Source organism: Tamandua tetradactyla, chromosome 14 (assembly GCF_023851605.1).
Source record: "Tamandua tetradactyla isolate mTamTet1 chromosome 14, mTamTet1.pri, whole genome shotgun sequence".
In the NCBI taxonomy this organism is placed as follows: domain Eukaryota; kingdom Metazoa; phylum Chordata; class Mammalia; order Pilosa; family Myrmecophagidae; genus Tamandua; species Tamandua tetradactyla.
Genome location: NC_135340.1, coordinates 5,632,627 through 5,649,027, shown reverse-complemented (window position 1 = coordinate 5,649,027; position 16,401 = coordinate 5,632,627). Strand labels below are relative to the sequence as shown.

General features: G+C 37.2%; 1 protein-coding gene across 1 annotated transcript in view; it reads right to left on the bottom strand.

Moving 5' to 3' along the window:
* MDGA2 (MAM domain containing glycosylphosphatidylinositol anchor 2) overlaps positions 1–16,401 on the bottom strand; it is a 932,919-nt gene that overhangs the window by 318,511 nt on the left and 598,007 nt on the right. The window contains exon 5 of the mRNA XM_077126843.1: positions 13,309–13,441. Coding sequence (XP_076982958.1) covers positions 13,309–13,441 — 133 coding nt within the window. The remainder of the gene's footprint in view (positions 1–13,308; positions 13,442–16,401) is intronic.

Genomic DNA, 16,401 nt, shown 5'->3' with positions numbered 1-16,401 from the left:
ACCCTATAAAAGGCCATGTTACCTTAATCTATCCCTGTGTGGGGAGACCTATTGTTGGGTCGAACCTTTTGATTAGATTATTTCTTGGAGGTGATCCAGCCCATTCAACGTAGGTCTTAATCCTTTGTCTGTACTGTAGTCATCCAAGAGAGCTCATGGAGAGAGAGAGTTTAGAAAGAAAATGCCCCGGGAGAAATAAGAAGAACCCGCAGCAGTTGAGAGACCCATTTTGAAACCAGAACCAGGAGAGAAGGACCAGCAGATGTTGCCATGTTCTTTCCCATATGACGAATGCAAGCGGCCTTCTCAAAGAAGGTATTTTCCTCCCAATGCATTAACGTGAGCATTTCCATGGCCTTAGAACTATAAATTTGCAACCTAATAAATCCCCATTGCAAAAGCCTGCCCTTTTTTGGTATATGACATTCTGGCAGCTTTTGAATATGTTGAAATAACATATACTATTCTAAAATTTTAGGTGAATGTCATGGTCAGGTTCATGTGTCAACTTGGCCAAGTGGTGGTACCTATTTGTCTGGTTGGGCAAGTGCTGGCCTGTGTGTTGCGATGAAGACATTTCATAGGATTAAATCATGATCACGTCAGTGGCATCCACATGATTCCATTTGTAATAAACCAAGAGGAATGTCTTCCGAAATGAGTGATGCTTAATCTAATCACTGGAAACCTTTTAAGGAGGATTCAGAAGAGAAAGGCTCTCTTTCTGCTTTGGCCAACAAGCCTTTCCTCTGGAGTTCATCCAGACTCTGTCAGAATCGTTGGCTTCACAGGCTGCCCTGTGGATTTCACACTCTGCATTCTCAGAGTTACATGAGACACTTTTATATATTTTATATTTGCGACTGTTTCCTGTTGATTCTGTTTCTCTAGAGAACCCTAACTAACACAACTTGGTACCAAGAGTGGGGTGACCCAAACTTTCATTCTTGAAGTTTCAGAGCCATTGGTTGTCTTGTCTGAATTGGGTTGTTGCAGTTTTCCATCAATTTCAATCACAGGGCATGATAGTACTAAAAGACACCTTAGGGGATTTCCTATATTCCAAGAAAACTCTTCTTTACCTCCATTATGTAGTTGCAGTCCTACTTCCCCCTGATAGGCAGGGTCAATAACCTTAGCCAATAATGTAATCCCCTTCTTGTAATCCAGGGGCATGAGTAGCACAAAGTGACCAGGTGGCAGTCTTAGATTCCAGTTCAATGGAATCATTGTTGTTTCTCCTGGTGGAAGCACTCCCCCCTTTTGGAACTAACACCTGTAGACCAGCAGAGCTCAGGGTCACAGGGGCAGGAAGTAACAATTTTCATAGTGGATCACTAGGGGAATAGTGAATGGTGCCACTCCTATTTCCACCCCTTAGTTCCTGGACCCATGGATCTTGGTTATGGGAGAAACAGCACCATACAGCAGTTGCTGATTCAGAGCACATACAGCTTCCTGGAGAGCATTACCCAAGCCTTTCAAGGTATTGTCACCTAATTGGTACTGTAATTGAGTTTTCAAAAGGCCATTCCACTGTTCTATCAATCCGGCTGCTTCTGGATGATGGTGAACATGGTAAGACCAGAGAATTCCATGAGCATGTGCCCATTCCCGCACTTCAATTGCTGTGAAGTGTGTTCCTTGATCAGAAGCAATACTGTGTGGAATATCATGATGACGGAGAAGGCATTCTGTAAGCCCACGAATGGTAGTCTTGGCAGAAGCATTGCGTGCAAGGAAAGCAAATCCATATCCAGAGTATGTGTCTATTCCACTCAGAACAAATCGCTGTCCCTTCCATGAAGGGAGTGATCCAATGTAATCAACCTGCCACCATGTAGCTGACTGGTCACCTCAGGGAATGGTGCCGTATCAGGGGCTGAGTGTGGGTCTCTGCTATGGCAGATTGGGTACTCAGCCAAATCAGCCTTGGTGAGTGGAAGTCCATGTTGCTGAGCCCATGCATAACCTCCATCCCTACCACCATGAACACTTTGTTCATGAGCCCATTGGGCACTGACAGGAATTGCTGGGGAAAGAGGCTGACTGGTATCCACAGAATGGGTCATCTTATCCACTTGATTATTAAAACCTTCCACTGCTAAAGTCACCTTCTGGTGTGCATACACATGGGACACAAATATCTTCATGTTTTTAGCCCACTCAGAAATGTCTATCCACATACTTCTTCCCCAGACCTCTTTGTCACCAATTTTCCCATTATGGTCTTTCCAAGTTCCTGACCATCCAGCCAAACCATTAGTAACAGCCCATGAGTCAGTATACAAATGCACCTCTGGCCAGTTTTCCTTCCAAGCAAAATGAACAGCCAGGTGCACTGCTCGAAGTTCTGCCCACTGGGAGGATTTCCCCTCACCACTGTCCTTCAAGGACACCCCAGAAAGGGGTTGTAATGCTGCAGCTGTCCACTTTCGGGTGGTACCTGCATATCGTGCTGAACCATCTGTAAACCGGGCCTGATTTTTTTCTTCCTCAGTCAATTCACTGTAAGGAACCCCCGAAGAGGCCATAGCTCTGGACTGGGAAAGAGAAGGTAATGTGGCAGGAGTGGAGACTCTGGGCATTTGGGCCACTTTCTCATGTAACTTGGTTGTGCCTTCAGGACCTGCTGTGGCCCTATCTCGTATATACCATTTCCATTATACAATAGAGTGCTGCTGCAAATGCCCAACTTTATGGCTTGGTGGGTCAGACAACACTCAACTCATGATAGGCAACTCAGGTCTCATGGTAACTTGGTGGCCCATGGTTAAAGCATTCAGCCTCTACTAAGGCCCAATAGCAGGCCAAAAGCTGTTTCTCAAAAGGAGAGTAGTTATCTGCAGCAGATGGTAAGGCTTTGCTCCAAAATCCTAAGGGTCTGCATTGTGATTCTGCAATAGGGGCCTGCCAAAGGCTCCAGACAGCATTTCTATTTGCCACTGGCACTTCCAGCACCATTGGATCTGCTGGACCATATGGCCCAAGTGGCAGAGCAGCTCGTCCAGCAGCCTGGACCTGTCACAGAGCCTCCTCTTGTTCAGGTCCCCACTCAAAATTAGCAGTTTTTCTGGTCACTCAACAAACAGGCCAGAGTAGCACCCCCAAATAAGGAATATGTTGTCGCCAAAATCTAAAGAGACCAACTAGGCATTGGGCCTCTTTTTTTATCATAGGAGGGGATAGATGCAGGAACTTATCCTTCACCTTAGAAGGGATATCTCAACATGCTCCACACCACTGGACACCTAGAAATTTCACTGAGGTGGAAGGCCCCTGTATTTTTGTTGGATTTATCTCCCATCCTCTGACACGCAAATGCCTTACCAGCAAATCTAGAGTAGTTGCTACTTCTTGCTCACTAGGTCCAATCAACATGATATCATCAATATAATGGACCAGTGTGATGTCTTGCGGGTGGAAGAAATGATCAAATTTCTTGTCCATAATCCTGAGTACAAGATTATGACATAGGGCTGGAGATTTGATATACCCCTGAGGTAGGACTTATATTGCTGACCTTGCTAGCTGCAAACAAACTGTTTCTGGTGGTTCTTACTAACAGCTATTGAGAAAAAAGTATTTGCCAGATCAGTAGTTGCATACCAGGCACCAGGGGATGCATTGATTTGCTCAAGCAATGATACCACATCTGGAAAAGCAGCTGCAATTGGAATTACCACCTGGTTGAGTTTACAATAATCCACGGTCATCCTCTAAGACCCATCTTGTTTTCTGCACAGGCCAAATAGGGGAGTTGAATGGGGATGTGGTAGGAATCACCACCCCTGCATCCTTTAAGCTGTTAAGAGTGGCAGTTATCTCTGCAATCCCTCCAGGAATCTGGTATTGCTTCTGATTTACTATTTTGCTAGGTAGGGGCAGTTCTAGTGGCTTCCACTTGGCCTTTCCCACAATAATAGCCCCCACTGCATGAGTTAGAGAGCCAATGTGGGGATTCTGCCAGTTGCTCAATATGTCTATACCAATTATACATTCTGGAACTGGGGAAATAACTACAGAATGGGTCCGGGGTCCCACTGGACCCACTGTGAGATGGACCTGGGCTAAAACGCCATTGATCACCTGGCCTCCATAAGCCCCCACTCTGACCAGTGGACCAGAGCGACATTTTAGCTTCCCTGGAATTAATGTCACTTCTGACCAGTGTCTAATAATCCCCCAAATATCTGATCATTTCCTTTTCCCCAATGCACAGTTACCCTGGTAAAAGGCGTTGGTCTCCTTGGGGAAGGCTTGGAGGAAGATTAACAGTATAAATTTGTGGCACTATAATAGGGCTCTCCCCCAAAGGAACCTGGCCTCCTCTTCATTCAAGGGGCTCTGGGTCTGTAAACTGTCTCAAGTCTGGAAATTGATTAAGGGGCCATGACTCTGTGTTTTTGTAATTCAGGTTAGACTTCTATTCAATTGACCTAGAACTCTTTTGTTTATACAGCTCAGACAAGAATTTAGTAGACTGCCCTTCTATTGTATTTCTAGGTATGCCTTGATTTACTAGCCAATGCTACAAATCTCTGTGAGTCATATAATTTTGATGCCTGCTTTGAGTTTGCTGTCTATTATAATAGCCACGTCTACTCTGTCTTTGGCAATTAAGTGCTGCCACCTGGCTTCTGCCAACTTGGGATCCTGTCATCCCCAATGTGTTTAAAGATTCCAGCTCAGAGACAACAGTTCCTACAGTAATATTTGACCTACAGAGAAGTGCAACTACAGAGCTCTTTAAGGATTATGGCACTAGTCTCACAAATTTATTTCTCACTGTTCTGGTAAAAGGTGCATCCTCCGGACATTCCTGGGCTGTAAGAGCAGGCTCTGCATGATAGATCCACTCTAACATTCCAATCTCTCTAAGTCTCTGGATCCCCTCATATACCTTATACCAGGGCAGTTCTGGCATTTTAACCTCAGGTAATGTTGGCCACCTTTTGATCCAAGTTTCAACCAACCATCCAAACAAACTTATAACATTGAATGCAGAATCTGTGCTTAGTGGACCCATATCAATAAATTCAGCCTGATCCAGACTTATATTCCTCCCACCATTATCCCACGTCCTTAAAATGCATTACCACACATATTACCCTGATTTCTGTCTATATAAGTTGGAAAACTCCCACAGCTCTTTTAGAATATAATGTACCTCCTCATGTGTGATACTTTGTACCTCACCTTTAGGGGCCTGTTGGGACTTTAGCCTAGTTATAGGACTGGAAAGAAATGAGGGGTGGTGGGGGTGGGTCATGAAAAGAATTAGAAATATCTTCCAACCCATTTCTTCAGGGCATTCATTTGCAGTTTCATCTGGTGAAACAGGATTAATCACTCTAGGGCTAATCCCTTCAGGTAGAGCTTGGGTGGCCAACTCCTCAAGGCAGGCTGGAGGTGGGGTGGCTATGTCCTCAGGGAAAACTATTACAGGGTTATCTAGAGAAGACTCAGCATGACCTAGGGTTTCAGCCTCTCCACCAACATCATTATCCATATGTTTCCATCCCATTTTTCAAGGTCCAACTCCTTTCCAATCAATGCCCTCACTTTAATGGCAGACACTGTGCAAGACTGAGATTTCAGTTTATGTTGTAAAGTTGCTATTCTGACAATAAGATTCTGAGTCTGAAATTCAGAGATCTCAAGTTTCTGTCTACAGGAAATAAGATTTTCCTTCAATATACTCAAAGAAACGTCTACATCTGTCAGATAGCACTTAAGCTTCTTGTTTGAAGCCTTAAGCCTATCCCTTTCATTCATTGATGTATACCGTGTATCTAACAACAATCAGTCAACATTTCTATACTCACTATTTCCACAAAACTGTGGAAAGTAGTCAAAGCATTACCTCCCAGAGTCTGGCTTCGTACAAGCACAGCATTAAAAGAATCAAATGGTAATATTTTGACTATCTCTTTTGCCAACTCATTCCATGGATTGGGAGTGTCATTCTGATTATGGGAATCAGAGTCCTTAGTGCCTTTGAGTCCAGTCAGGGTAGAAAACCATTCATAAAAACCCATTTTTAAGATTCTGTTTCTTAACTGATTCTGTTACTCTAGAGAACCCTAATTAATACAGTGAATAAATTATGTGACTAGTTATATGGACTTACAGTAACTATTGGCACTTACAGCAATTATTGTGCCTGTGCCATTAGAGCTAACAATCTCTAAAATTAAATTTGTTAGTACATGATCATGGAGATATTCCAAACTATAAGCTATGTGGCAAATTCAAAAACCACAAAGAAAGCTTAGAATGCATTTCCAGTATCTGAATTATTACCTATAACATCACAACTCTCAACAATTTCACTAGAACAATAAATAAATCCTCAAAAAGAAATAAACCACAATCTACAAGTTCATACTCTAGAAGCAGTTTTTACACAGTTAAAATTAATTGTTCTTAGATTCACTAACAATTCCTATTGCTTTATTTTAGCACATTCTCATTCTACTTTGACTCACTGAAAGACATTTATTAAACACATCATTTGACGTTTTGTAAGATTTCTTATGAATTACTGCTTAAAATTGTTTAATAATAATTATAGTTTAGTGGAATATTAGTTGGAAAATCTAACCAAGACACTATTGTAGAGGTATACTAAAACATACTATTTGATATGCTCTGAAGTATTTGTGTTATGTAGCATTTCAAGAATTCACAATAAATATGATAATTTTGCCTTCCATTTGATAACTACATTTGTCCTCTTCTGTTTGTAGCTATCTATCGTGTCTGAGTTATGATGTCTTCTGAGAGAGTTACTATTTGATACGGATATTTTATATAAGAACTCATAGTCTAAGAAGAACTTTGGCTATAAGAAATCTGAACTAATCATCGGTAGGGCAGTATGCACAGGTAGAGAGGGAGCCCAGAAACATGCAAACTTCTTGTTACTATGGTGATAGAATTTTGGAAAATCTGGGTCACCTCATTTCTCTGGAAACAGTTTCAGGAAGACCAAAGCTGAACCCCATAATGACCACTGCATCTGTCCCCAGGTTCAAGGCCTAATCAACATTTATATTTTCATGTTTCTGAAGCAAAATTAGTGAAATCAGACTTATATATAAGTTCTGCTATCTTACGAATGGTCGAGTACTAAAGTGAAAAATGTGTGCACTGTCGAGAAAATAACAAGTTGCCTCAATTTTCCTGGCATGCTGTTATGAATTTCATAAAAGAATATTTTCTGTTTCTGATAGACATGTCTGGAAATGATAGTTTAGGTCCAAATAAACTCAAAACATGCATTCATTTCTATAAATTTTTCTGGGGAATATTAATATAGAATTTATACACTAGTAAAAATGATCCATATAACGATTATGCATGTTTAAATAATAGTCATCCATGCATGGGGAAGCTATATAAAATATCCTACAAAAATGTCTATGATTCTTGTCATCTCACCATTACTACTGAAGGTGTCAATATTATCTGTTCTATTATCTACAGTAACAACAAAATACTAACTACTATTTGTTGGCTGTTTACTACATGCCAGACACTTATCTAAAAATTTTACACTTAATAGTATTTACTCCCTACTAAAGGGAATAAATATGTGTGTCTTATTATTTTATTATACCTATTTTATAGAAAAGAAAACTAATGCTTGAGAAGCTAAGGTTCCCCAATATAGCAGAATCAGAATTTGAACCTTGGACTTTTGAATTTCAAAAATCATACTAAAGATTTAAGAAAACCTCTCCCTCTCTAATGATGGCATACAGCAGTATTCTGATAGTATCTGTTACTTTCTACTAGCGTATGAGTAATACATGTTGCTCAGAAAACCTGAAATATCTATGAGAAGAAGCCTATTGAAACATTCATATTTCCAATATTTCAGTGTATGAAAGGTCTTTTTTTTTTTTTTTCCTGTTTCACTGACTTATCTACCTTAAAGAGAAAATCAGAAAAAAATATACAGGCTCAATGGCATATCATTTGTGTCTTTTTTAATATTTTGATTATGCTTTTAGAAATTCAGAATATACTATTACAAAAGAGATGTTTACCCTTCATTAAAGTTACAACTTACCTTCTTCCCTTGCAGCTGTTTCCTTTCTATTGCCACAAATAGAAGACCATAAATTCTCTCAATAGAGTTCTCCTTTAAGTCAATATCTTAGTGAAAAATAGGTTCTTTTCTTTAAATGGCCAACTCCATTTTCTTGCTTTGACTTAACACATATTATGAACTATCTGAACATTTTTAAAGGTAAGGAAATTCTAAATGAAAAGACCACTTCTAGTCATTTATAACATGGTATTACACTATGTTTCTCTCTTCCAGACTTTTTTAAAAGCTCTGGTTTTTGGTGAAATAATATATCTAGATTCTAATAAATGGTGCTAGCGATTGCCTGGAAGCAGTGGCGGTCTTTTTTTCTTACTAAATAAGGGCCAGAAGTTCAAAGATGCGTATCGCTAAAAAGAAGTTGACTGAGGTAGTATCCAGATGCAGATTATAGCAAAATTCCTACTGCCACTTTCTTTTGCACTTAAACTACTTATCCATGACAGTTCAGACCATTTCACAAAGGAAGTGTTTATTTATTTTTACTTCAACCACAGCTATCAAAGTTCCTATAACTGAAAGATTTTATTTCTCATAACACTTGGGAAGATAAGGTACTTAAAATCCTCTAAACATAGATAGTAGAGAACTACCTTGAATAGACCACAGAATAGAAGTTTTCACTGAAGTTCACAGCAACTTTTGGGCATTAATATAACAATTTCCCCAAGAGTTGTATGAAATAATAAAAACAAATCATAGCCATTTATTATAGGTAGCACCAATGTTTCCCCACCTCTCTCTTCTTCCAAGGTAAAAATTATTCAGACAGATGAAGATAAGACAAAGGAAAGGAGGAAGAACAAGAAAAAAGAAAAGAAGAAGGGAGAGAGGGAGGAAGGACAACAAGGGGTCTGAGCTTCCCCTATGACTACAGCCGATAATATTTTTGCAATGACTTGTTCCTAAGTGTGACACACATTTAAAGAAGTCATCATAATTTAGATAATTTTTATAAATGCTAAGGTTGAGAAGACTAAATCAAGGGACCTATATAATTAAGCAAAATTAACCCCACCTGCTCCCTTTCTTTATAGAATTTATAACTTCTCAAGCATGTATAAAATATGTACTTCTTCCTAAAATTGGTAATCTACTTAATTCCTATTTGCCTCCAAAACTGTGGATAGAAACACGTAAGTGCTTGAAATACATTAAAATAAATTAAATTTGTTTTATCATAATTCCTATGTGCACATAGGAATTATGTGCACATAGGAATTGGGTACATAATCTAAGAAATTTAAAATAATTTATTTTTGAAGTTACCATAATTATGATCATTTAAAATATACTTGTATTTATTAACCTTCTAAATTTATAACTCTTAACAGGTTTATGTTAATAAACTATGAAAAATACCGCTACATTAAAATTTACCAATCATTTCCTTCCAAATGGGAGTGGGAAAACAACTAACAAAAAACGAAAAAGATAGAACAAAACAAAAATCCTTCTGGATCCCATTACAGCACTGTGCCAACTGGTTAATAGGCATGAAGAGAAATAAACATGACACTTTATCTTTGGTAAAATTCTATAAATTGTAATAAGTTTTAAGATAGTGAGATTAGGTAGAATAAGCAGTGACACTTCTGTGTGAGGAGACATATTCACAGCATGCGATGCTCCCAGCAAGGGCCAGCAAATTACTGGGCATTTTATGTGTCAGATATATAATTATGAGCTCTACTACAATGCCGATTCATAGTAGGAAAGTTCAGAAACGCACAATTGGTCAACCTATATATGTCTCTGCCTTTTAAAAATGATACCTGGGCATTGCTTTTCTAAGCAGTTCAAGAAAATTGACTTCTATTTAACAAAAGTTCTTATTCAGAAAGTGGAATGGGCTCATAAAAAAGTCTATAATAAAGACTGTATTTTATTATTATTCAAGCGATTATTTAATTCTGTTAAAAATGTGCATATTGCAAGGCCATCCTCCAGAAAGTCTAATTCAGCAGGCATGGGATGGGCCCAGGACGCTCTACTCCAGGATGATTCTGTCCTGTTGCAAACCCTTTGTGGAACCCTTGCCCATGGAAGACCATGCTTTCATATTATCATGCTGTGGCATTTGGACACTGTGCAAACCAGATCAATGGAGACATTGAAATGAAGTTATGTCCATTCCCAAAAGTACATTTGTTAGTCAATTATTTACCCTCCATTTCAAAAGTGCATCATTTTCCAGATCAGTGAGCACGCATAAAACACCTTGGCACACAGAGGAAGATAATCAAGCATATTACCATATTTATAATAGAATAGTCTTCTCCCTGATAAGGTACACATTTTCCTTGTCATTTTGCAACCCAAGAGTTAAAAATATGGGAACTTTATCTATGACACTTGGAATTGCACAAGAGTGAGAATACAGAGCATCTGACAGGCTCTTCAATTATGGCGATGTTCACTCTTGCTTGTCCTGCAATGTTAGGAGAGCAACAAACTAGCCTGTGTTCGCTTTCTCGTAAGTTTATCATCCTGTTTGCATGGAGACGCTCGAAGCTTACTTTATTTAGGGTGTACTCTAAGAGCTACCTCAATGATTCCACCTTTTTGAAATGCACATGCTCTTTCAACTCTGAGGACAACCAGTTGCAGAAAGTATGAAAGCAAACCTGGTTTGCACATGTAAAGCACCAGGCATATGACATTACAGTTAGTGAAGAGTCAACCAAAGTACCAGCTTATATTTTTAAACCCACTTCTTATCATAACTCTAAGGTTTATTTTCAGAGTGAACATCAGTATGAAATTTGTGTGAAGTGATCTATAAAGGAGAATAAAAGCTTATTTGTTTGCCCAGTCTAGATATACAATTCTGCAAAACAAAAAATGGGATAAAAAGTTGAAGGATTAAACAAACATCTCTGATTATAGATATTCTGTACCCTGCACAATAGAGTCAAATCTCTGTTTTCTGAGCTGGCAATCGTTAAAAGTAACCTCAGAAGTAAATTTACCCAGCTGCTTAAAAGACTTCAGGAAGTGAGCAGTCTTTCACTTCTGGTGGTAACCTTCCCTTTTTCAGCTCTATGGTAAGAAACCATTATTTATTCCTAAGAAAAGATTCTGGCCGAGATTTAAGTTCATTTTCTCCATCTCCAAGAAAGCTAGAGTAGCTGGTCAGTCTCCAGATATAATAACTCTTCAAACAGGGTCAATCTTGTCCCCACCACTTATTAGCTGTGGGACCTTGGGCAATAAAACCATATATTTCTGCAGCATAAAAATATTAAATGTAATTTTATGGTATCTCTTAATCTTTAAAGGATTTTTTTGTGTATGATGATTTAGTTCAGACTCTAAACAACCCAATGAAGATAATTTTGTCTCTACCGGGCAGTTTGTTACATGTCAGATGGCAGGAAAAGGCATGATAGAGAAACATCTACCTGCTTACTTCCTAGTAGCAATAAAGATGAACTGAGATAAGAAACATGGCAAACCTTAAAGATTAACAAAGCACTGTTCAAGTGCAAGGTTGTAATGAATAATATTATATATATATACACACACACATATATATACTGTTTTGTTCTTTCGTCCTCAGAAATTCTCCTGAAATACCTTTATCTATCCCCCAAGGACCTGTTTCCATGGTATTTAAAATTTTTCTTTCTGGATAACCATATTTTAAGAATATTAAAGAAATAAGGAAATCAGTATTAGCCACAATATTTCACAATGTGTTCATTCCAAGAAAACAGCACAATTATACTAGTTTTTCTATATTAATTTTTTTTATTTCTCAATATTCTATTTCCATCTTAATGAGATGAGATTATTAACTTTTAGAAGTCCTAAATCCACTAAGATTTTATATTTTCATTTTTTTTTCCTGCAACGTAATTCCTATCAAGTCTTTCTCATTTTAATTATAAAATTTGCTTTTCTTTCCTAAGGACTTTTATCTGGAACTTAATGGACTATTTCTCTAATTTAAAGTAATTTAAATCTTAGGTAATATCCCTATGCCTGTCATTGTAACACATGATAGAGGCTCAAAACAACTCTGATGAAGAAATTAAGGGATAAACTAATAAATCAGTAGAAGAATGAGTATTTTAAAACTTGAATAGCTCAAGGGAACATATGTTAACGAATCTTATGTATGAGCACATATATATATTTTTCATCTTCCAATAAAGATGTAGGTTTACTCTTTCACCAAATGAGCAGGCTGGAGTTGCTGAACAGCTCTGTATTAGAATAAATTTCTCCGTGCTTTATATACATCAATTCACTTAATATTTCCTGCAATATTTTGGGTTTTTAAGGAAACTTGGGCTCAGGAGTGTGAAGTGACTTGCTCAACGATATCCAGGGGCCAGTGAGTCTAAGAACCAGGACAACCCTGGAGAGTCGAAGTCCCCACTTTGAGAGCTTTTTGCTGAAGTATAAAGGACTTAAAAGAAAAAAAGAAAAACTAGTTTAATATAGTTACTGCTATGTAAGATAGAAGTTTCTCAAAACGGATTCAAATTCGTTTAATTCAAATTAAAATGTTAATGTAATCATTATATATATACACACACATACAAATACACAATCATACCAAAGATCATTTGTTCTTAAATGTGGTCTCTCTTTTCCACTAATCCATTCTTTGTTCTTTCACCAAAATTTTCTTCTTAATCTGTTTTTAATTATCATTAGGTCTATATTACCAAAAACAGTCTAACAATTTAAGTTTCAATCTTGCAGGTGTTTTGAAATTTTCTGCAAAAATACTCTCCTAAAAACACCTCTTGGCATTATCAATTATTTTCTTTCCTTATACATAGTAAAATAAATTTGACTATGTTTTGCTTGGCTTTGGAATCATGGAACACTTTTAGCAATTCAAATCCTGAGTTTTTATATGAAGAATCTTTAATATTTCTCAGAAATCCCTTTGAACAGAATATAGGCGTGCTTATGACATTTATGACTACAATATTTTAAGGCACAATAATTTTGCATGCTATACACACAAACACATTATGTGTGGCATATTGCAAATAAATGTTACTATCTGGATTTACCAAAAGCTTTTCAGATATTGCAGAATTTTCTAGGGTAATTGTGCCTTGTTCTTACAAATTCTGTGGAAGTCATTTGGTCTATAAGAAATATAAAAAGACTTTTGAAACATTAGCTGTGCATAAGATATATAATATAAACTCACAGTTCCATACCTGTTTTATTGGAAAGTCTAAATGACACCATCTTATCAGGAATATTACAGACATTTCTCACTGAAGCAATGCAGCTATAATTAGCATAGTCCTGAGGTCGAAGATTTTTCAGTTTTAAGATCTTTGTTTCACCCTGAAAATATAGAAAAGGTCATTAGGTAAAGCCAGTGGTAAGTAGAATGAATGAATGAGTTGTATAATTTTATTGAATTATACCAAATTATTATCAGAATATGGCAGATTGTCCTATACTTTTTAAGAAAAATGTCCTAAGTCCATCAAAAAACTGCATTTAAAAATACTATAATAAGTCTGAAGATATAATATTTCTGACAAAAACAAACAGATCACAATGAAAATTCATAGCATTTTCTTTGCAAACTAGCTTCCTGGGGGTTCCATCTATTTCTGGTGGTAGTTATGCAAATTACTATGCAAAGATCAGAACAGCGTACGTAATAATGGAGTTTATTCAACAAACGCTGCAATCAGTGCAAACTTCAACATGAAATGTTATGAAAGAAAAGGATTCTGAAGAAGAGCCAATAAATGAAACACTGTTGTTCGAACAAAGTTAATGAACTAAATCAAATGACAGATAATTAAATTTTTAGGCACAAATATTTTTTGTATAGGGACAATGATGCATGAGAGATTTAAAACTGAAAGAAGTATTTGTTTTTCTATACTCTTATTGTTATTGTCAGTTTATGCCCAGGAGTTCAAGGCCAAAGTATGCCAGGTGAAACTGTAAAACTGCTGATGGACCAAGTCAAGCAAATAGCTAGAAGTTCACTATGAACTCCTGATAAGCTAGGCAAGCCCATGTAAAGTCATTTGATTGAAACTGCATAAAGGGTAAGTCCGTGTTTTAACTGAGGGGTCACTGTTTTGTAGTATAGTCCCTTGGGTCTAAAACATTTTTTCTGTTACCATATATGCAATCTAAGACGTCCCCTTTTAATCTTATTCAGATATATATTTCAAAGTGTTAGTAACTGTGTTCACAATGTTGTGTTACCACTACCACTATCCATTACCTAAACATTTCCATCATTCCAAATAGAAACCCTAAACATTTAAGCATTAATACTCCTTTCCCTACACCTACCCTATCCCGTGTTGAGTTGGTTTGAAAATATTATGTACCCCAGAAAAGCCATGTTCTCTTAATTCTCATTCAGTATGGGTTAGGATGGAACTCTTTGTTTAAATTGTTTTCATGGGTATATAATCCTCTCAATTGTAGGTGTGGCCTTTTGAGTAGATGGAGCTGTGACTCCACCCATTTAAGGTGTGTCTTGATTAGTGTACTGAAGTCCTTTAAAAGGGGAAACCTTCTGAAGAGAGCTCACTGATGAAGCCAACACGAAACCCAGATGTTTGGAGATGTAGGGTTCAGTACAAGTTGCCATGTACCTTCCCATGAGATGCAAAGAAAGCCAGAATGTGGAGAAAGTCAAGGGAAGCCAAGAGATGAAATGCAGCCCTGGGGAAGCCAAATGAGGAACCCCCACAGGAACAGAGGTTGAAAGCAAGGGTTCCTAGGAGTAAGGAACTAGCAGGTACAAGCCAGGTGCCTTCCCAGTTGACAGAGCTATGCTGGAAGGCACAGTCTTTCTGGAGTGAAGGTAGCCTCTTGTTGGTGCCTTAATTTGGAAATTTTTCATGGCCTTAGAACTATGAACTTGCAACTTAATCCTGCTTTAAAAAAGCAGTTGCATTTCTGGTATATTGCATTCTAGCAGCTTTAGCAAATCAAAACACCCGGTAACCTATAAAATGGATTCTGACTTTATGAGGTTGTTTATTCTAATTGCTTTACATCAGTGAAAGCATACAATATTTGCCCCTTTGTGTCTGGATTATTCACTCAACATGATGTTTGCAAGGTTCATCCATATTGTCGCATGTATCGGGACTTCACTCCTTTCTAAGGCTGAATTATAATCCATTGCACACATATACCATCGTTTATTCATTCAACAGTTGATGGACCATTGGGTTGCTTCCAATATTTTGGCATTTATGAATAATGCTGCTATGGACATTGGTGTGCATTTTTAAACCAGTCATATCTCTAATATCTTACTTACTAGGATAAACAACCACCTTCTATCCTTAAATTTTCCTTCTTGAAAGACATTGCATTTTTTTCTCTACAAAAAATGTTAATACACCACATGCAAATATATATTTATATGTGTGTATGCATAACATAATATTTAAAAGATGTTCTCAATGTATTACAAATTTCTCAAGATTATTAAGTGCATAAATTGCTGGAAATATGTTTATGTGGAAAGAACAGAATAAAAGAAAAATGTTATAATAGAACCAGTTAACTAAGATAATTTTTAGATTGAGGTGATATACTACTACTTCTGTAATTGTTTTTGCTCGGATTTATTTACTTTTCTTTATGTTCTCAAGAGTTAAATGTTAATATTTCCTGGGATTTTATTTTCGTCTCACAGTAAGATCACTTTAATTTCTTTAGGTGACTCTATTTGTACGGATGAATTTCTATTACTAGTCCCATTTCCCTGATCACCAGTTCTGTATCCTTATCTCAGAATTCTTCCTTAAACTTCAAATGTATATACTGATTTTTTAACTCTACATGTCCATTTTGATGTCCAACAGACACCTAAAATGCAACATATTCAAAATTGAACTTTAAGTCTATTCTTATAAATCTACTCTTCCCTCTTTAATAATAGGAATATTAGACTTTTAATTATAACTTCTCATTTATAGATTCAGTATCTTTCTCTCACTTAAGTCTTTTATTGATCTTCAAACATGTTCAATTTCCACCATTCTTTTTCTTTTCTTTTTTTGTTTGTTTAAGTAATGCTTGCAGCCATACATTCAGCTAAATTCCTCTTTGTGCTTAGATGTTTTAATGATACAAGCAAGAATAATGTGCTGGTTTGAAACTTTTATGTACCCCAAAAAAGCCACATTCTTTTAATCCAGTCTTGTGGGGTCAGAACTAGTTAAGGGTGGGACCTGTTGATCAGATTGTTTCTATGGAGATGCAACTGTGGATGGACATTTCAATTGAGTTGTTTCCATGGAGATAGACCC